This window comes from Geotrypetes seraphini, chromosome 9 (genome assembly GCF_902459505.1).
Source record: "Geotrypetes seraphini chromosome 9, aGeoSer1.1, whole genome shotgun sequence".
Taxonomy (NCBI): Eukaryota; Metazoa; Chordata; class Amphibia; order Gymnophiona; family Dermophiidae; genus Geotrypetes; species Geotrypetes seraphini.
The window spans coordinates 111,930,391-111,951,921 of record NC_047092.1 but is presented as its reverse complement, the minus strand read 5'-3'; the positions used below and the strand labels follow the sequence as shown (position 1 = coordinate 111,951,921).

Here is a 21,531-nt window from a genome sequence, read left to right as displayed (position 1 = left end):
TTGTTTGGCAAAATGCATCAGGCATGGTTCTTGGGAGTACCTTGAATTAATCTGATTTGAATCTCCTTATTTTCTGCCAATCTTCTTTTGTTTCACGTTGGATTCTTTGGTGGACTGCTTGCCTTGTTATTTCGTTGCAAATTAACATACATGGTGTGGAACATACTAGAGGAGTTACAGATTTGGTTGTTTATACATACATATGGGTTACAGTTGGTTGATGTAGAGTGAGGCAGTTGAGAGGCGTTGTAAACTTGGTTATTAATACAGACTTATATTTCGGATAGTATTACTGCTTTACAAATATTTGAACATTTTCATATATGCATGGAAAGGGCTCAGAGTTAAATTCCTGGGTAAGTATGTGGGAAGGGAAAGAAGGGGGATTTGTTCAGAGATGTTTGGGAGTTGCATAGAAGAAAAACTGTGCACTGGTATACTAATCTTTGTTTGTTTTGAATTAAAAAAAAGAAATACAAATAGAAATAAAGAAGAAAACAGATAAATGGGGGCGGGGCAGGGCCAGGGGGCCCAGTGTACTTGTGTGCCTAGGGGCCCTCGAAGAATTAATCTTGCCCTAAGGATATGTGGGGGTGTCCTAGTTTATTCCTCAGTTAGAATATACATTTTTGTAGATATCTTTTGTTTCATGAGTAAATCAAGGAAAATTTTGTTTACCTGCAATTACATCACTTTCTTTTCCAGAGATTAAAAAAAAAAAAAGATTTGACATCGATATGTGAACATTTGTTAAGAAAGAACTGAATATTTCATGGGGGTGTTCTAATTTTTTCATATGACTGTATATATCTCTCCAAGCAGAGATAGAGAGCCTACCACACTCATCCTCCATGAATGTGGTAGGCTCTCTATCTCTGCTTGGAGAGTGAAAGCAGCTTGGACTTACTTTGTGCGAGTTGTTGAGGCTGTTTCCTTTGTGCAGCTTGTTCAGAGAATTGGGACGGATGGTTGGTGGAAATGTCCACGTGGGTACCTGGTTTCCATCATCAACATCTCCTTCTCTGGAAAAAGAAACAGACTGCTAAGGCCTAAAAGCTACAGAGAGAGAGGGGATTGAAATGGGAATACAGCTGCAGTAGTGACCAATGAGAGAATAGCAATTTTCAAGTCTTGCCAAAGAGTTTGCAACTTCCATGGCTAAAGCCATTTTGTGTAAGGTGGTCATTTTATTTAAGTATAAGATTCAATTATGGATCTTCCTATCCTTGATTTTTTATAAAAAGAGATTATGTTCTTACCTTGCTAATACATTTTCAAGTAGATAGGTGTGCCATTCTGGACGTATGGGTAATGTCCCCATGCTTGTGAACCATGCAGAAGGATTTCACTCCAGCTTTTGTATCCCTCATCCTTCACTAGAAGCTCTGCTGTCCCTTCAGTTTGTACCAAAGCAGGCGATAGTCCCATATAGAAACAGATGTGAAGAAAGGGTAAGGGAAAACTCCCCAAACTACAACTCTGTTCTGCTCTGATATTATAACCAACATATTAAACATTGAACATTCAGAACAGCGAAACAATCATGCCAAACACATATTTATGGAACTCAAATAATACCCCAATGTGTTCTAGCAATAGACTTTTCTTCATACCCTTAAGGTCTGACTGATATCAAAATATCAGTATGAACTTGAATGTTCTGAATGAAACAGTAGGAAGGCACTGGAGATAACAAGACAGGGCAGGGCTCCAGAATGACACACTTATCTACTAGAAAAGATATTAGCAAGGTAAGAACCTAATATATTTTTCTAGTGCAATAGGTGGATCATTCTGGAAGGATGAGACGTACAAAAGCAGTCCCAGAAATCTTGGGCAGGACCACTGCACCATCTCATAACACCGAGGACCCAAAGGCACAGTCCTCCCTTGTTGATACATCCACTCTGTAAAACTTGGAAAATGTATGTAGAGTAGACCAAGTCGCTGCCCTACAAATCTCCTCGAGGAAGACCACCCAAGCTTCTGCTCACGAAGAAGCTTCTAGTGGAATGCACCTTTACAAAGACTGGTGACTGTTTTCCACAGGCAATATATGCTGACAAAATGGCCCTATGTCTCCATCTGGAGATCGTGGCCTTGGAAGCTGATGCACTGTGTCTAGCCTGCCTAGTGAGCACAAAAAGATGGTCACAAAAACATGGTCAGACTTCAAAATATCAGTGAAATAAGTTAGCTTAGCAGGATTTAAACAAGGTTTGGATAATTTCCTAAAAGAGAAGTCTATAGGCCATTACTGAGATGGCTTGGCAAAATCTACTGCTTATTCCTAGGATAGCAGCATAAAATCTGTTTTACTACTTGGGTTCTAGCTAGGTACTAGAGAATGACACGGGGAAAAAAAATCTGTCCCCGTCACTGCCCCGCCGTCCCCTTCACCGCCCCGTCCCCGCAGCATCCACTCTTCCTCTTACCACCCTTCCTCTTACCACCTGCCCTTCAGCAGCTCGAGAATCTCCCTCCTTCCCCCTTACCTTTGCGGCGTAAAGAAACTTAAGGGAGGGAAGGCGCGCGGTCCCTTCCCTCCCTCTGGCCAAATCTATTTCCTTCCCTCCCTCGCCCTTACCTTCGCGGCACTTTAGAAAAGAAACTGATGCCGGCGAAGCCTGCCTGTGACGCCCTGCAGTCGCGTGTGTGGGCGGAAGCTTCTCCTCTGACAATTGTCATTTTATAAACACAAATAGAGCAAGGTTCAACAAAGCCCATATCTCCTCCTTTTCACAAATATCCCCTTCACTATAGTGAAAACTGAACAAACCAAATTACTACAGAATGCTACATAGAAAAATCAAGCTAACAGAATGCTTTAGTCACACATGTTAAGAATAATGTTAGGGGAGTGCAACTAGGGCAACTGCCCCCTGGTCAGAGAGAGCGAGCGCCCTAAGCCAGCTAGAAGCTAAAGAAGCACAGCCTGGACTTTGCGGTCCCCAGTTATGTCTAATACCAGCTCTAGCAGGATACATATTTCAAATCTGAAATATTCTAATTACAAAATATAACATAAATTTATTTTTTTTCTTTTTGTTGTCTGCCAATTTTATTCTTCAAATCAAATTGGTCTCAGGCTTTGGTTTTAGGTTCCTTCTGTTTTCATCATGGCATGGCTGGCTCCTGAAGGTAAAATAGGCACAAGAAGAGCTGGGGAGAAGATGCCAAGTCTGACATGGGTGCAATTTTTTTTACCACAGGAGTAAGATTTTTCACCGCTCTCACGGGGTAGTAAAAGATCTTATCCCCATTCCCGCGGTAGACCAATTGCAAATGTCTCCATTCCTGCGGTTTACTGTGGTGACCCGCGGTTTACCGTGGTAAACAGCCCCTGTGTCATTCTCTACTTCAGACCTGGTTTGGCAACTGTTAAAAACAGGATGCTGGGCTTGATAATCTTTGGTCTGTCCCAGTATGGCAATTCTTATCTTCTCACATCCAACTTTTTCAGAACCCAGTCCTTCTTAGAACCTGTGGACTGGAATGCTGGCAATCTGACTTCTTGATCAACCTGGAAAGCCAAAACAACCTTCGGTAAAAGGATGGAATGGTGCGCCAAGAAACTCTGGCCTCTGTGAACTTGAGGAAAAGCTCTCTGCAAAAATGAACCTGAAGCTCTGAGACTTTTCTTGCTGAGGTAATAGGCACAAGAAAAAACATTTTAAGTGTCAGATCCATCAGGGACACTCCCTTCAGCAGCTAATAAGGAGCCTGACTGAGGCCTTGCAAAGCCATGTTAAGGTTCCAAGAGGGAAACAGGTGTTTTACCAGTGGCCTGAGCCGCAGTGCCCCCTTTAGAAATCTGGGAATGTCTGAACGACATGCCAACAAAACCTTACATTCAAGCCCTGAAACAAGAGAGTCCTTCTACTTGGACTCTGAGGAACACAATTGTAAATCCCATGTCAAGGCCAGCCAGGAGGAAGGCTAAAACCACATTTAATGGGGGCTTCAGTAAGGAATTCCAAGGCTGGTTTTAATATTTAAACAGTTTTACTGATGACCAAGAAGATTAAAAACAGAAAAATATACGTGAATAGAATACAAATAAGTCCAAACGGAACAGGAGTGACTACAGCAAGTCATCAAAGTTTCAATACAGTTGAACATTACCTCCTCCCCGCCCCCCACCCGAAGCAGAATCCCAACCCTAACTTCCTCCCATCTTAAAGATGGTGCAGAGGCATGAATGGAAAGAAACAAACTACTGCAAATAATAGGGGTGCTCAAAGCTGATTCAAAGTTTGGCTGCGCATTTGAGATGATAAAGTTAAGATAAGGGTCCTAAATAGCTAGAAAATGTTTTCTTCTTTTATAGGTGCCCTTATCATCTTTGGCTTTCCATCCCATTAACTCATGAATGGTCAATCTCAAACTCCAATAGGAGGGGGGACAGGGCCGCCGAGGTCACTTCTTGAAGATAGATTTCAATCCCAGGATACATAACCTCTGGTCCTCAATCTTAATCCCCGCCCCAGAATCTCACTAGTACCTAAGCAGACTGAAAAGGAACACTTCCGGAGACAAGACCAGGCTCTGTCCCAATACATGTCAAAAGGTCAAAGCCAAAAAGCATGAAAAAAAGTGGCCTCTTCTAAACTTTGCATTTCAAACAAAGAGGTATTTGTATACGCCTTCCCAGTTTCATAGAATGGGTTAGCATAAGCCCTATGAATCACTCTCAAGGTGCATTACCATAGGTGGGCCCTTCTGACTTCAATGGTAATATATTTTATACTGGTCTGAACTTCCCAGATCACCCTCCCATCTGCTGCGTAGCTGAAAAAAGTCTTTTGCAGGGCCTAAATCTAATAGAAATCAAATCAAATCAAAGAATTGGCGCAATTTATCCCCAAAGGGAAAGCTCATAGTTGTTCTATCTAACAAAAGATAATAATGTTTAAGATGGCAAAAAGCATAACAGTCTTTCCTTTTAGGTTCAATTATACGAGAGAATTCTGCGTAAGTAAGCAAAGACCCTGCAGAGGTAGTGAGGTGCTCTAAAAGACCCATACCTACCTCCTCCCAATGTTGAAAGGCCTTATTTTCTCTTCCCGGTAGGAAAGCCATGTTCTCTCTAATGGGCAACAAAGAGAAGATTTGTGGATTACCTCCCAAATGTGATACCAAGAACTTCCATGCATCTCTCAGTGGCGAGACAAACCAACTATATCTGAGGTTTCAGGGCAGAAGCCTCCTGGGAGCTTGCAGAATAGAACTAAAGTGATAGGGAGCTACAAAAGCCCTCTCCAAATCCAAAGTTAGCGGTTCCTCTAAACCAATCAGTAACATGCCTAAGGAGACAGGCTATATTATATAGTTTGAGGTCCAGAAGCCCCAAGTCTCCTGAAGTCTAGGTGCCAGACAACAGGGGGAAACGAATTTTAGATTTTTTATTGGCCCAGCAGAATTTGCAAAGCATCCAATTGAGATGGGAGAGGTCCCTGGCTCATAGTTTCAGAGGGAGAACCTGAAGCATTAAGAGTCATTTAGGGAATATTATCATTCTATAAAGATTAATCCTACCCAATAAAGATAAAGGCAGGTGCTGCCACTGCTCAAGCTGATGGTCACCACTGAAAATTACCTGGTGGGAGCAACTAGCAACTAGTAAAATGATGATCCAACCCAAAATCAATTATAGGTTAAGCATGTTGCCTTATCTTCTGAACAAGAAATTATATCATGATGTTGAGCAAGCTCTTAGCAAATTTCTGTGGAAAAATAGCCAACCTCGGATTGCATTGCATAATCTTAAAAATTATAAAACAAAAGGTGATGTCAACTTCCCAGACTTTTTCAAATATCACCAGGCATTTATAATGTGCCAAGGCTCCCTGTGGCTACTTAAAACCATGTCTGATTCACTCTAGAGAAAAGTTTGCTTGGTACCAATACTCTAGCTTTTACCTTATCAATGCCTATTTCTTTGAAATCACAATCCAACTACATTCATCGCTCTACGAATGTTGTACTTCAACAGTTTGACAGCATCATGAAGACTAAATGGAAGGACACATCTCTGATCTCACTATGGAACAACGACACCTTTAAAATCCAAAACTCTACTTTGAACTGGTCAATATGGCAAAAATGTGAGATATGGACGTTGCAGGACCTGCTTAATCATAAGAGCTGGATGACTTTTAAAGAACTGCATGACAAATTTGATATTCCAGCTAATCAATATTTTCGATGGCTTCAACTAAAACATTGCGTTTGCGCATCGTATCCAGTCCCTCAAAATTAGAGACCACACCTGACCTCATTCCGCAAACTCTTTCTATCACCTCTCTTAAAGGTGCTGCCTCTAAATGGTATGCATTGCTGCAACAGGCTTCTCCCATATCCATCTCACAGTTGATGAAGCCTGACCTGGATATGTCTGCTGATGACGATCTTTGGCAAGAAGTATGGACTAGAGTATTTAAGTCCATTCGATTGGCTGTTCTTCAATCGATATATTTATCGGACCCACTGGACCTCAAAGAAACTTGCTAAATTCTCCCATGAGGTATCTAACCTATGCTGGTCTTGTTCGAAATCAGAAGGTACACTGTCCCATATGATATATCATTGTACCCACCTTAGGGTGTATTGGGATAAGATCTGGAACACCATTTCTTCCATATTAAATATTCAAGAACCTTTACACCTTCTTGGACAGCATGGTCTTGTGCATTTTCTTTCTGAACCCAATACTCGATTGCCTAATATTTTGGCTATTAAAAACATTCTGCATTGCTGGAAAGATTTATCCAAAGTGGAATTCATTGTATGGTGGAATACAGTATGTACAACTATCAAATTTGAAAGTGTTATTTCGGAGAAACATAATTCTACTAATTCATTTCTGAAAGTCTGGAGCCCTGTTCAATCCTATTGTGCTTTGGACCGTTGACATATGAAATTTCAGGTTGTACTGTACAGATGTATAACTAAATATTTCTCCTTAGCTTAAAATTGTTATTTTAAGATGCTGGTTGGGAATTCTCCTCCATGCATTGCATGCATATCCACTGATGAAAGTCTTTGTTCTGGTTTTGTCATATATGGATAAGTGCAAGGTGATGCATGTCGGTAACAAAAATCATATGCACGAATACAGGATGTCCGGTGCAGTACTCGAAGAGAGCCCCCAGCAAAAAGAGACTTAAGAGTTCTTGTAGACAAGTCAATGAAGCTGTCCCCACAATGTACAGCGGCAGCGAAAAGGGCGAACAGAATCCTAGGAATGATTAAGGAGGGTATCACAAACAGATCTGAGAAGGTTATCATGCTGCTGTACCGGGCCATGATGCACCCCCACCTGATATACTGCGTCCAACATTGGTTGCCATAAATGAAAAAGGACATAGTACTACTCGAAAGGGTCCAGAGAAGAGCGACAAAAATGGTTAAGGGATTGGAAGAGTTGCCATACAATGAGAGACTAGAGAAACTGGGTCTCTAATCCCTTGAAAAGAGGAGACTGAGAGGGGACATGATAGAAACATTCAAGATATTGAAGGGAATTGACTTAGTAGAGAATGAGATTGTTCACCCTCTCCGAGGTGAAGAGAATGAGAGGACACTCTCTAAAGTTAAAAGGGGATAGATTCCATACAAATGTAAGGAAGTTCTTCTTCACCCAGAGAGTGGTAGAAATCTGGAACGCTTTTTGAGGCTGTTATAGGGGAAAGCACCCTCCAGGGATTCAAGAAAGGGTTAGATAGGTTCCTGCTGAACCAGAACATACGCAGGTAAGGCTATACTCAAATAGAGCACTGGTCTTTGACCCAAGGGCTGCCGCAAGAGTGGACTGCTGGGCACGATGGACCACTGGTCTGACCCAGCAGCGGCAATTCTTATGTTCTGACATGAGATAATTGGTTGTATTGTTTCAACTCATTCATTTTTCCTTGCATATTACTCATAGTTCGTACAGCTGGATTGTATCATGTCTTAGTTACAATTTGAATACCTTTGTTTACTTATATCATAAAATCAAAAAAAAGTTTGAACTAAAAAAAAAAAGAAAGACATTAATAAGAGTATAAATATTTGACATTCTGGGTAAACTGAATGCCCAACTACCTGAAGGAGCCATCTGCCCACTGAAGCAGGAAAAGTTCCCCAGTCGTGTCTCAGATTCCCCATGGGTGCCAGGGTCTCAGATTTATCCAAGTTCAATTTTAAACCCGCAAAATCTTCATATTCCTGAATAAGCGGGGAGACACTCTCTAGGGTCCTGAATATGCACCAGTAAGTCATCAGTGAATGCCACTATTTTTAAAAATTCCTGATCTCCTATACTCACTCCTTTAATATCTGGCATGGTTATAATCTCCCTGATAAGAGGGTCCAAAGTCAAAATGAATAAAAGGGAAGACAAAGGGCAACCCTGTCTAGAATTGAGGAGAGCTCAAACCATTCAGTCAGAGGTACGCCCGGGGATCTGTATACAGCATTTGGATGGCTTGTACAAACATGCCCCCAAACCCATAAGACTGAAGAAACAAATATAAAAAGTCCCAGCGCACTATCGAAGGCCTTCTCCGCATCAGAACTGATCAACTGAGAAGGCCTTCATTCCCTAGTAACCTTTGGCAGAGGAACATTATCTAGATACATGGTACTCTCCAACCCCTATAAAGTGCAGAATAATAATCCTGAAAAATCTGACAGATTTGGTGGTCAGTGACATCTTGTCCATTCGCCCCTTGCACCCACAAAATGGTAGAGTAAGCCTCTGCCACCTTTACCAACTGGGTCAGAAGTTTTCTTTCCACGTTCCCATATCTGTAGAGATGATATCTAAAATAAGTCACTGATTTCTTTGCTCTTTGATGTGGTAACATATTAAGTTCTACCCGAGTCATCAATTTTTCTTTATCCATTGGTAGATGGGTGTACCCAAAGTGCTTTCTCTCCTGCTGTAACTGGCGCTCCAGGTGGCGAATCTCTCTCTCTCTCTGGCCTCTCTTTTATGGCTGGTATAACTGATGATATGGCCTTTCAACACAGCCTTAGCCACTTCCCAAAAAGCACAGTTACTTACCGTAACAGTTGTTATCCAGGGACAGTAGGCAGCTATTCTCACATATGGGCGACGTCATCCACGGAGCCCATATGCGGACAGTCTCACAAGCATACTTGCTTGTAGAAAACTTCAAAATTTCGAGTCAGCCGCACCACGCATGCGCGAGTGCCTTCCCGCCCAGCACAGGGCGAATCTCCTCAGTTCAGATAGCTAGCAAAAAAGCCAACCAGGGAGGTGGGTGGATTGTAAGAATAAGCTGCCTGCTGTCCCTGGATAACAACTGTTACGGTAAGTAACTGTGCTTTATCTCAGGACAAGCAGGCAGCCTATCCTCACATATGGGTGACCTCCAAGCTAACCAGAATGGGATGGTGGGAACATTGGCAACTTAGGAGAATAAATTTTATAATACTCTCTAGCCAAAATGGCCATACCGTCTGGAGAAAACATTCAGACAATAATGAGAGGTGAAAGTATGAACCGAGAACCAGGTGGCAGCTTTACAAATTTCCTCAAAAGGAGTGGATTTGAGGAAAGCTACTGTGGCTCTGACTTTATGGGCTGTGACTCGACTCTGTAGATGCAGTCCAGCCTGGGCATAGCAGAAAGAGATACAAGCCGCCATCCAGTTGGAGACGGTACGCTTAGAAATAGGATGTCCCAATTTATTTGGGTCGAAGGAAACAAAAAAGTTGAGGAGCAGTTCTGTGTGGTTTGGTGCGTTCCAAGTAGAAGGCCAAAGCACGTTTACTGTCCAGAGTATGAAGAGCTGATTCTCCAGGATGAGAATGAGGCTTTGGAAAAAATACTAGAAGAACAATGGATTGATTGAGATGAAATTCTGAAACCACTTTAGGTAAGAATTTAGGATGAGTACAAAGGACCGCCTTGTCATGATGGAAAACTGTGAAAGGTGGATCAGCAACTAAAGCTTGCAACTCACTGACTCTGCGAGCAGATGTGAGGGCAATGAGAAACACCACTTTCCAAGTGAGATACTTCAGCTGAGCCATAGACATTAGTTCAAATGGAGGCTTCATCAATTGAGCAAGAACAACATTGAAATCCCAAACCACTGGAGGCGGTTTGAGAGGAGGTTTAACATTGAAAAGTTCTTTCATAAATTTGGAAACCACCGGATGAGCAGAGAGGGGTTTCCTTTCAATAGGCTGGTGGAAAGCAGCAATTGCACTGAGATGGACTCCGATCGATGTAGATTTGAGGCCAGAGGTGGATAAGTGCAAAAGATAATCTAGAACAGAAGATAAGGAGGAATCTTGAGGTTCCTTATCATGAGAGATGCACTACGTAGAAAATCTAGTCCATTTTTGATGGTAGCATTGCCTAGTGGTAGGCTTTCTAGAAGCCTCTGTTTCTTACAGGTTGAGAAAACTGAAGAGGAGTTATGTTGAGAAGTACCAAGCTGTCAGGTGCAGAGACTGCAGGCTGGGATGAAGTAGAGATCCTTGACTCTGTGTGAGCAGAGATGGAAAAACTGGTAGAAGGTATGGCTCCCTGCTGCTGAGTTGAAGTAGAAGGGAGTACCAAGGTTGTCTCGGCCACTGAGGAACTATCAGAATCATGGTGGCATGATCGTTCTACAACTTGACAAGAGTCTTGAGAATGAGAGGGAATGAACGGAATGCATGCAGTAAGCGATTCGTCCATTCCAGTAGCAAAGAATCTGCCTCAAGGTGATGAGGAGAATATATCCTGGAGCAGAACTGAGGCAGTTTGTGGTTGTGGGGAGATGCAAAGAGATCTATCTGAGGAGTTCCCCACTTTGAAAAAATGTGATGAAGAGGCGAGGAATTGAGTGTACATTTGTGAGGTTGCAGAAAACGACTCAATTTGTTCATCAAACAGTTTTTCGCCCCTTAAATGTAGACAGCTTTCATGAAGATGTTGTGGATTGCCCAGTCCCAAATCTTCAGAGCTTCTTGACAAAGGGAGGGAGATCCCGTCCATCCCCGTTTGTTGACATAGTACATGGTGCTTGGTTGTCCTTTCAAATGAGGACTACCTGGTCGTGAAGATGTTGAAAAGCTTTGAGAGCATTGAAGATCGCTCTGAGTTCCAACAGATTGATGTGACACTGACAATCCATGCTGGTCCAGTGGCCTTGAGTGCGGAGACCATCGAGATGAGCCCCCCAAGCGTGGGTCGAGGAATCTGTGGTGAGGACCTTCTGATGAGTGGGCGTTTGAAATAGCAAGTATCTGGAGAGATTGGAAGAGAGCATCCACCAGCGGAGAGACTGTCTCAACGAAGGAGTGACTGTAATGTGGTTCACAAGCCTGCGTCCACTGAGATGCCAGGGTCCACTGAGGAATTCTGAGGTGAAGTCTGGCAAAAGGAGTCACGTGCACTGTGGAGGCCATGTGACCTAGGAGGACTATCATGTGTCTCACTGAGATTGAAGAGCAGGAAGACACTGCATGACACAGTTGAGGAAGGAATGCTCTGAGTTGAATAGTGTCCAGAACAGCTCCGATGAACTGTAGATTATGAGAGGGCTGAAGCTGGGATTTAGGGAAGTTGATTTCAAATCCCAAGCTTTGTAGGAACCACATAGTCCATTGGGTCACTATAATAACCCAAAGATGTTGAATCTTTGATGAGCCAGTCGTCTAGGTAGGGAAATACCTGAAGACCATAGTTCCTTAGAGCTGCTGCTACCACCACCACCAGGCACTTGGTGAACACTCTGGGAGATGAAGCCAGGCCAAAAGGTAGCACTCTGTATTGGTAATGCAGATTCCCCACCCGAAATCTGACGGGAGGTCGGATGAATGGGAATGTGAGTATAAGCCTCCTTGAGATCTAAAGAACATAACCAATCGTTCTGATCTAGAAGGGGGTAAAGGGATGCCAGGGACAACATGCAAAATTTTTCTTTGACTAAAAATTTGTTGAGAGCCCTGAGATCCAGAATGGGTCGCAGATCGCCTGTCTTCTTCAGAACTAGGAAGTAACGGGAGTAAAAACCCCTGCTCTGCTGTTCCAGAGGAACTTCTTTGATGGCACGGAGATGAAGCATAGCCTGAGCTTCCTGAAGAAGAAGGGCGGTCTGGGATAGATTGGAAGGATACTCTCTTGGAGGAAGATCTGGTGGAACCTGAGTGAAATGAAGAGAGTATCCTTCCCTGATTATTGACAGCACCCAGAGGTCGGATGTAAAGGTCTCACATCAATAGTAAAAATGATGGAGACGACCGCCTACGGGGGGAAGGGAGAACAGAGGCAGAACGATGGAGGTTATGCTCTGTTTCAAACAGTCAAAAAGGCTGCACAGCCTTAGGCGCAGCAGAAGGCTGAGTTTTCTGTTGTTTCTGTTGCTGTGGTTTCTTGGGAGGTGCTCGAGTGTAAGGAGCCGCCCTTGAAGTATAACGCCTCTGGAAAACTGGAGGAGGGCATGAAGGTTTTGCAGGAGCTGGCTTTGGTCTGACAATGGAAGCAAAAGATTTTTCATGTTCAGCCAATTTCTTAGTGGCCGCCTTTATGGAATCATCAAAGAGATCATTGCCCTCACAAGGAATGTTAGCCAGATGGTCATGAAGATTAGGGTCCATGTCAATGGTGCGAAGCTAGGCCAAGTGGTGCATCACTTCAGAGAAAGCAGTGGCCCTAGCAGATGGTTCAAAGGCATCATAAGATGACTGGAGAAGATGTAATCTGAGTTGTGACAAAGTAGCAGTGACTTATTGGAACTCGAAATGCCAGGTTGATCCAGGTTCTTCAGAAAACCTGGAAGAATATCAATGAGGAACTTGAGATAAGTAATGAAGACAAAATTGTATTTGAGGACATTGGAGGACATCATAGCATTTTGATAAAGATGACGTCCAAACTTGTCCATGGTCTTACCTTCTCTTCCAGGAGGAACTGCAGCATAGACCCTGGAAGGATGGGTTCTTTTCAACTAGGACTCCATAAGGAGGGATTGGAGAGAACTGTGAATTCTCAAACCCTTTGCAATGTAGAGTTCTATACCTCATGTCCAACTTGCCTGGAACAGCAGGTATAGCATAAGGAGTCTCCAGACATCATTTGAAAGTTTGAGACAAAAGCCGGTTAAGAGGGAGCTTAAGTGACTCTGCAGGAGGTTGAGGCAGATGCATTACCTCTAGATACTCCTTAGAGTATTTAGAACCAGGTCATCAGCCATCTGACGAAGGAAGGAAGAGAAAGACAGCTGATCCGTCAAGGCCCTGTCTCGAGAGGGGCTCGATAACCTCGAGGCGCCTCAAATGGAGAACGAAGGCGAAGCCTCTCTGGAAAAGTGGCAATCCAAAGAATATGGAGACTTGGAGGAGGCAATGGAAGAAGCTGAGTCCTCGGGTTCTGGAAGCGGTGACCTCGATCGAGAAGTTGGAGTCCTCGAAGAACTGGAAGGTCTGGAATGAGGCCTAGACAAGGAAGGCTGCTCTTTGGAAGAAGACCTGCGCCTCGATGTATGTCTCGATGAGGGCCTCGATCGACAACGAGAGTGGTGTCTGGAAGCAGGTCTCGAGTAGGATCGAGGAGACTTTGCTCTATGTATGGAAACAGGCAATGCCGCTGGTGAATGAATAGGGCTAGAAGCTGTAAATCGAAACTCAGTGGCTTGGATCGAGGAATCTCAAAGCACTCCCAAAGACTCTACTCCTTGTATGGAGTGTGAGGATTCCTGTCAAGACACTCGCAAAGAATCTACTCCTTGCATAGAGTGTGTTGTTGCCAGACCAGACACTTGCAAAGACACTGTTCCTTGCATAGAGTGTGAAGCTTCAGCTCAAGGCACAGGCATGGACTCGACCTTGCGGGAGACTGCTGATTGCCCAGGCTGGATTACAGGAGGCATAGAAGAGGCAGAACAATATTTGCTCAGTAATTGAACAAATTGCTGCTCCAACATGGTCTGGAGAGAAGCCTGCAAATGTGGATCCATGTCTGAAACCGGACCACTTGCTTAGTCTAAAGCAGGGGTCCCCAAAGTCCCTCCTTGAGGGCCGAATCCAGTCGGGTTTTCAGGATTTCCCCAATGAATATGCATGAGATCTATGTGCATGCACTGCTTTCAATGCATATTCATTGGGGAAATCCTGAAAACCCGACTGGATTTGGCCCTCAAAGAGGGACTTTGGAGACCCCTGGGCTAAAGGCTCCAAGATGGCAGTGGAAATGTGCTTCGACTTGAAGGTCTTGGAGAGCTTGAGAACCACCGCCGGAACCTTCTGCTTAGGTATCTGACCTGAGGGAAACTCAGGAGAAGACAAAGCAGGTGTACTCGAGGCCAAAGACGATTCAAACGAGGAAGGTCTGATGAGATTCGAGGTCGGAATCGTGGAAGCAGGAGGACCCTCGATGGAAGGTGGAACCGAGGCAGCACTCGAGGTCGAGGGTGTCACTGAAGAGTCCATCCTGAAGACTTTTTCCACTAAAACCCGACGACATTTAAGGGCTCGAGGTTGAAGAGTAGCACAGCGCTCACACGACTTGGGACTACGGTCAGGCCTGAGGCACTTAAGGCACCAGCAGTGTGGGTCCGTGAGAGAAATCAAACACTGGCACTGACTACACTTCTTGAAGCCCGTTACTGGCTGGGACATAGGAGGGAAGATAGCCGCTACGAAGTCGAAGCCCGCAGGCTGCTGCCGAGCGGCCTGCCCCGCCAATCAGTCGACGAAGAAAATAAAATAAGTCTTTTTTTTTTAAAAAGAGAAAATAAAGTAACACAGCGATTCGCGACTAAAAAGAATACAAACCGTGTTGAGAGAAGGCACGAAGCGAATGAAGTTCAACGCAGAGTGTTTCAAAGTACAGACTTCTCGGTTCCACTGAGAACTGAGGAGACTCGCCCTGTGCTGGGTGGGAAGGCACTCGCGCATGCGCGGTGCGGCTGATTCGAAACTTCTGAAGTTTTCTACAAGCAAGTATGCTTGCGAGACTGTCCGCATCCGGGCTCCATGGATAACGTCACCCATATGTGAGAATAGGCTGCCTGCTTGTCATAAGAACGTAAGAACTGCCATCACCGGATCAGACCCTGGGTCCATCAAGTCCGGTTTTCTGCTCACACGGAGGCCCAGCCAGGTGTAACCTGGCGAAAAACTTAGTCACCTGTAACCCTCTATGCGCCTTCCGAGGAGATGTGCATCTAACTTGCCTTTAAATCCTAGAACGGTGGGTTCCGCAGCAATCTCCACCGCGAGAGCGTTCTAGGTGTCCACCACTCGCTGTGTGAAGCAGAACTTCCTGGCATTTGTCCTGGGCTTGTCTCCCCTCAGCTTCAGTCCATGACTTCTTGTCCTAGTCACATTTGACATCGCAAATAACTTTTTGTCCTGCTCTATCTTGTCGATTCCTTTTATTATTTTAAAAGTCTCAATCATATCCCCTCAGTCTCCTCTTCTCAAGGAAGAACAGTCCCAGTTTTCTAAGCCGTTCTTCGTAGTTTAAGTTCTCCATACCTTTTACCAGCTTCGTTGCTCGCCTCTGCACCCTCTCAAGCAATTTTATATCCTTCTTAAATAGGGAGACCAGTGTTGGACACAGTATTCCAAATGTGGTCTGACCATAGCTCTAGAAAGCGGCATTATGACACACATCGATCTACTCATGATTCCCTTCTTTATCATGCCCAACATTTTATTTGCTTTCTTTGCCGCCACCACATATTTCTAATATCTCTTACTACTTAGAAACATAGAGTATGACGGCAGAAAAGGGCCGGTGGCCCAACAAGTCTGCCCACTCAAGAACCCTCCCTCCTCGAGAATCCATTTTTTAAGCATTCCTCTGGAGCGACTCCACCAGACGGTCCCATTGACTCTTGAAGTCGAGTGTGGTACTGGCCTCAACTACCTGACGTGGAAGTCCATTCCATCGATCAATTACCCTTTCGGTGAAGAAGTATTTCCTGGTGTCCCCATGAAATCTTCCCCCCTGAGCTTTAGCGGGTGCCCTCTTGTCACCGTGGGACCCGTAGGATAAAAGATTTCTTCCTCCACCTCAATACGACCCGTGACGTATTTGAATGTTTCTATCATGTCCCCCCTTTCTCTGCGCTCTTCTAGAGAATATAAGCGCAGCCTGTTCAGACGTTCTTCATATGGGAGATCCTTGAGTCCTGAAACCATCCTAGTGGCCATTCGCTGAATCGACTCCATTCTCTTCACATCCTTTTGATAATGTGGCCTCCAAAACTAAACACAGTACTCTAGGTGAGGTCTCACCATGGTTCTGTATAACGGCAGTATAACTTCAGGCTTTCGGCTGATAAAGCTTCTTCTAATGCGTCCTAGCATTTGTCTAGCCTTTGCTGACGCTTTCTCCACTGGACCATTGTTCTAGTAAAATTAGGTCCCGTTCCATGATGTCGGGCATGGTTGCGCCGTTAGGTGCTGCTGCGCTGCCCACAACGTTACATAGTTTAGCGTCATCTGCAAATAAAGTAATTTTGCCTCGAAGTCCCTGAGGCAGATCCCTTACAAAGATATTGAATAGTACTGGGCCTAAGACCGAGCCCTGCGGTACTCCACTGGTCACGTCCGACATGTTTGAGGGAGTACCGTTCACTTTGAAGTCTGCTGTTAAGCCAGTCTTTATCCCCTTTTTTAACCTGTCTTGCTATATTTTCCTCCATCTGGAGTTTGGCCTCCCTGACTGCCATCTTAACATTTATAGATTTTGCCAGATAGTTTTCTTTAGCTTCCGGCCTTTGTGATTGTTTGTAGGTTATGAATGCTTTCTTCTTTTGCTTTACTAGTTCTGAAATCTCCACAAAGAACCACTGTGGTCTATTTTTTCTGCGTCTTTTGCTTGCAGTTTTTATGTAAATGTTGGTTGCTTCTTGTAGGGTGGATTTCAGAGCCGACCATAGTACCTCCACACTGTCCATCGTGCTCTGGTTTTGTAGCGTTTTGTAGACATAGTCCCCCATGCACTGAAAGTCAGTTCCTTTAAAATTTAGGACCTTATGTATTTGACCTAGTGGTTCCTTTCTTTAGGTAGAACCATACCATGTTGTGGTCACTGGAGGCCAAAGCTTCTCCCACCGATACCACTGTGACACTGTCCCCGTTGGTGAGCAGCAGGTCCAGGATCGCCTGATCCCTGGTGGGTTCAAACACCATCTGTTTGAGGTGTGCTCCTCGTATGGAGGTTAGTAGCCTTTTGCTGCTGCTGATTGTGGCAGAAAGTTTGTTCCAGTCCACATCAGGCATATTGAAGTCTACCAACAGCACCGTCTCACCTCGCAGTGTGATGGTCTCAATGTCCTCAATTAGCTCTTGGTCCGTATCGTCCTTTTGTCTTGGTGGTCTATACACAACACCAAGATATAGGCATTTGTTGTTGCCCCTGGCAAGGTTCACCCAGAGGGATTCTCCTGTATACTTGATGTCTGTGATTTTAGTAACTTTGATGTCCTCTCTAATGTATAGAGCTACTCCACCTCCTGATTTGCCTTGTCTGTCATGACGTAGTAAGTTATATCCTGGTATAACCATATCCCATCCGTGGGACTCCGAGAACCACGTTTCTGATATTGCCACCACATCAAGGTCAGCGTTTCTTATTTCTGTTTCCAGTTCCAGAATTTTATTGCCCAAGCTACAGGCATTAGCGTACATGGCCGTCCACTCTTTCTGTTTGCTCCTCTCAATCATGCCTTTGCCGCTCTTAGTGTTGCCTGTGTCCCTTTCAATATTCCTATCAGTACTTGTGCGATTACTTACATCATTGTACAGAGAACTGTATTCATACTCACAGAGGGACCGTCCCACCACAGTCCCCGCCCCAAGCCTTCAGCCAAAGGAGAACAAAATAGCACAACCATCCCACCAAATACAATCAATCACACTAACATCCATCCATACCCTCACCACCCCTCCCCCACCTCAACTTCCTTCCTCTCACAGTCCACCTGCAACCTTCCATCCCCCCTCCCCAAACCCAAAATCAGAGCCCAATCACACAAAGGTGCTACACTTCCTCCCAAGGCTCTGACGTTCTCCCACCCCTAAAGTCCTATATCTGGCATAAGAGAACAAAAAAAAAAGAAATCAACATGATATTCACACAGGTAAGCACTCCCCCTCCCAACTCCCAAACGGTATGCATGAAGCGCTCCATCGCCCTTCCAAACAGAGGTATGCAACAAAATAACAGAGGTGATTTCACCGCTCCCATTTTAGCTTCCAAATCAAAATTTAACTTTTCCATTTTAGCTATCTGTTCCTTGAGTCACACTAAACAGCCTAGTACAAAATCAATTTCAGAGGAAAAAATAATATTTTCTCACTTACTAAAGCATACCACAATAAGCCCAAAGACACTACTGCAGGTCAGTCTACAAAGATCTTAGCAGCTGGCACAGCAATTCCTCCAAACTCAGATATTAAATACCAGAGGAACAACTCTTTCTTCCTTTTCCCTCTCTTCCAAGAGGGTTCCCTGCAATTGTTCCTGTCTGAGGAAGCTGTTACTACCCCACTGCCCCCCCCCCCCACCTCAAGCAAACAGGGGTGCTGCAAGTTCAGAAAGCTTACCATGTATTGGGCCCATCTATTTGGAGGACGTCATTGACTGAGAGAAGGAAACACACTACTGCAGTTAAGCTGGAACTCATCTTTTCAAAATAGGCCCTCCTAGGAAATCTAAATTCCTCTTCCCTGTACCATCATCTCATCTATGCATTGAGACTCTGGAGCTCTATCTGCCACCTAAATCCTGTGTGTGGTATGGAAGTATTCCTGGTTGTTCTGAATTTTTGGAGAGGATAAGTAGCCTAATGGGCTAAGAACCAATTCCAACTATGGCTCCTTGTGATCCTGGGCAAGTCACTAATCTTCCACTGCCCCAGAATTAAAAACAAAATCCCAAAATCCACCATCAACCCCCCCCAAAAAAAAAAAACCCAAAAAAACATAACAACAACAACAAACACACAAAAACAACAACAAACAAACAAGAAAAAACAAACAAACAAGTCTTAGATTGTGAGTCATCTAGGAGCAATGAAGTTCTTGCATATAACAAATGTAAACCACTTTGTTTGTATATCACATATAGGCAGTATATTAATTCCATGACCCTTTAATTTCAATGTTCTATCTAAACCTAAATTTAACTTCCAGAACCTCCCTCCCACATTTTCCTATGTTACTGGTACCCACATGTAACAAGACAACCAGCTCCTCCCCAGCTCCATCTAAAATCCTATACAGATAATGGGTGCGATCCATCATACTAGGCAGGCCAATGACGAAGCAATCCTCATACCCACTAACCACCCAGCTATTTATATGTCTAATGATTGAATCTCTTTAACTAAAACAGTCATCTTAATTATCCCCTGGCTGGGCAGAATTCCCTCGAGGCACATCCTAAAATGGCAGGATAACTACACAAATAGGGATAGTTCAAAATGTTCCCCCTCAAAGAGCTACATAACATAGAAAAAGGTGAAGAGGCACAGGAATATTAGCTCAAAACTATGTCACACGGCACTTATCATAAATGCCAAAACAGTGCTCAGAAACTAGTAATTTTTCAGACCAGAAACCGGGATAACCCGGTAGTTTTTAACAGCTGGCATATGAGGTTTCTATCATTGCACTATTTTTGTTTGGCAACAGCTCAAAAAAATATAATAGCAAAACTTATCTTGTTGCTTAGTTTGCTTGTATAGACTCTGGTCCTAACGCGTTTCGCGATAGTTTCTTCTGAAGACCCTTAGGCTGAATCTCAAAAAATGTGGTCTACAAAACATAAAACACAAACACAACATTACAATTTGACACTGAAATATTACAACAAAGAACATCTAACACATACTTGCAGCAGTAACAGGACATACCTAATCTAATCTAATATTTGTGTGTCATGCACACCTAAACAGGCTCTAGGCAACTTGAGGAAGGAAGGAAAATAGGGTAGGGAGGGAAGATGACGCGGATGGGGGACAGGAAACAAAAATCCTAGGCGAATTAAGAAAAGGTCAGGTACTTAAGGCGATCTTAGAAGAATTAATTGTCAAAGAGTGAAGTTCTCAGTTTCTTCCGGAATACGGTATGGTTGGTTTCAGTTCTTATAATGTCTGTGAGATCATTCCAGATTTTGACTCCGAGGAAGGTGAACATGGACTGGAAGATTCTTCTGTACTTGAGATTTTTTGTCAAGGGGAGGTTCAGTTGGATCCTGTTGAGAATTCTGCATGAGATGGACCCTGCTTTAGTTAAGAGTTTGATGACTGGGGTGGCTGAGTGGGGTAGCTGTCTCTCTTACGTTGAAAAACTTCCAAAATTGCAGACGGAGCACTCCAAAAGGCTAGCCTAGTTTAAAGCTCCAAAACAAGAAATGATGTCACCCGCAGACACGGGAAATTCAAATATCTGACACAGAGAACAGCACAAGAACTTACTGGTGGTGAAATAAAAGCCCACCATTCAAGTTCTTTGTTAAGGCCACCGGGGGCGACAGTATCCCACAAAGATCCATTTTTTGCTCTTTCCTCCAAAAAACCTTCATTAGATTGCCACCACGAGGTAAGTGCGGAGCTTTCAAAACAGTATACTTCAAGTCTGAAATCATGTGAGCCTTCTCCTGCCAATGAGCTGTTAAAGGGTCATACAGATCACCACATCGAATTTTACTCAGATGTTCCCCCACTCATGTTTTAATGCTTCGTGTGGTATGGCCCACATAAAACAGATTACATGGGCAGACAGTCAGATAAACCACGCCAGAAGTATTATAATTTGTTGACATTTTGGGATGAAGTTCGTACTGCAGATGGGGATGAGTAATCACATTATCCAAAAGAATACGTGCACAAGTAACATAGAAACATAGAAATAGACGGCATATAAGGGCCACGGCCCATCTAGTCTGCCCACCCTAATGTCCCTCCCCTACCTTTGCCCTGTGAATAGATCCCATGTGCCGATCCCATTTGGCCTTAAAATCAGGCACGCTGCTGGCCTCAATCACCTGTAGTGGAAGACTATTCCAGCAATCAACCACTCTTTCAGTGAAAAAGAATTTCCTGGTGTCACCTCGTAGTTTCCCGCCCCTGATTTTCCACGGATGCCCTTTTGTTGTCGTGGGACCCTTGAAAAAGAAGATATCTTCCTCCGCCTCGATGCGGCCCGTAAGATACTTGAACGTCTCGATCATGTCTCCCCTCTCTCTGCGCTCCTCGAGCGAGTATAGCTGTAATTTGTCAAGCTGTTCTTCGTATGGAAGATCCTTGAGTCCCGAGACCATTCGGGTGGCCATTCTCTGCACCGACTCCAGTCTCAGCACATCCTTGCGATAATGTGGCCTCCAAAATTGCACACAGTATTCCAGGTGGGACCTCACCATGGATCTATACAATGGCATAATGACTTCCGCCTTACGGCTGACGAAACCCCTTCATATGCAACCCATGATTTGTCTTGCCTTGGACGAAGCCTGCTCCACTTGATTGGCAGACTTCATGTCCTCACTGACGATACAACCACAAAAAA

The 21,531-nt window shown here is 44.1% G+C and overlaps 1 protein-coding gene across 9 annotated transcripts in view; it reads right to left on the bottom strand.

Annotated features, from left to right (window-relative positions):
* Window positions 1–21,531, bottom strand: part of STK25 (serine/threonine kinase 25) — a 407,778-nt gene that overhangs the window by 131,746 nt on the left and 254,501 nt on the right. For all 9 annotated transcript variants that reach the window (XM_033957946.1, XM_033957945.1, XM_033957950.1 and 6 more), the window contains one exon: window positions 908–1,022. In XM_033957946.1, the coding sequence (XP_033813837.1) occupies window positions 908–1,022 (115 nt within the window). The remainder of the gene's footprint in view (window positions 1–907; window positions 1,023–21,531) is intronic.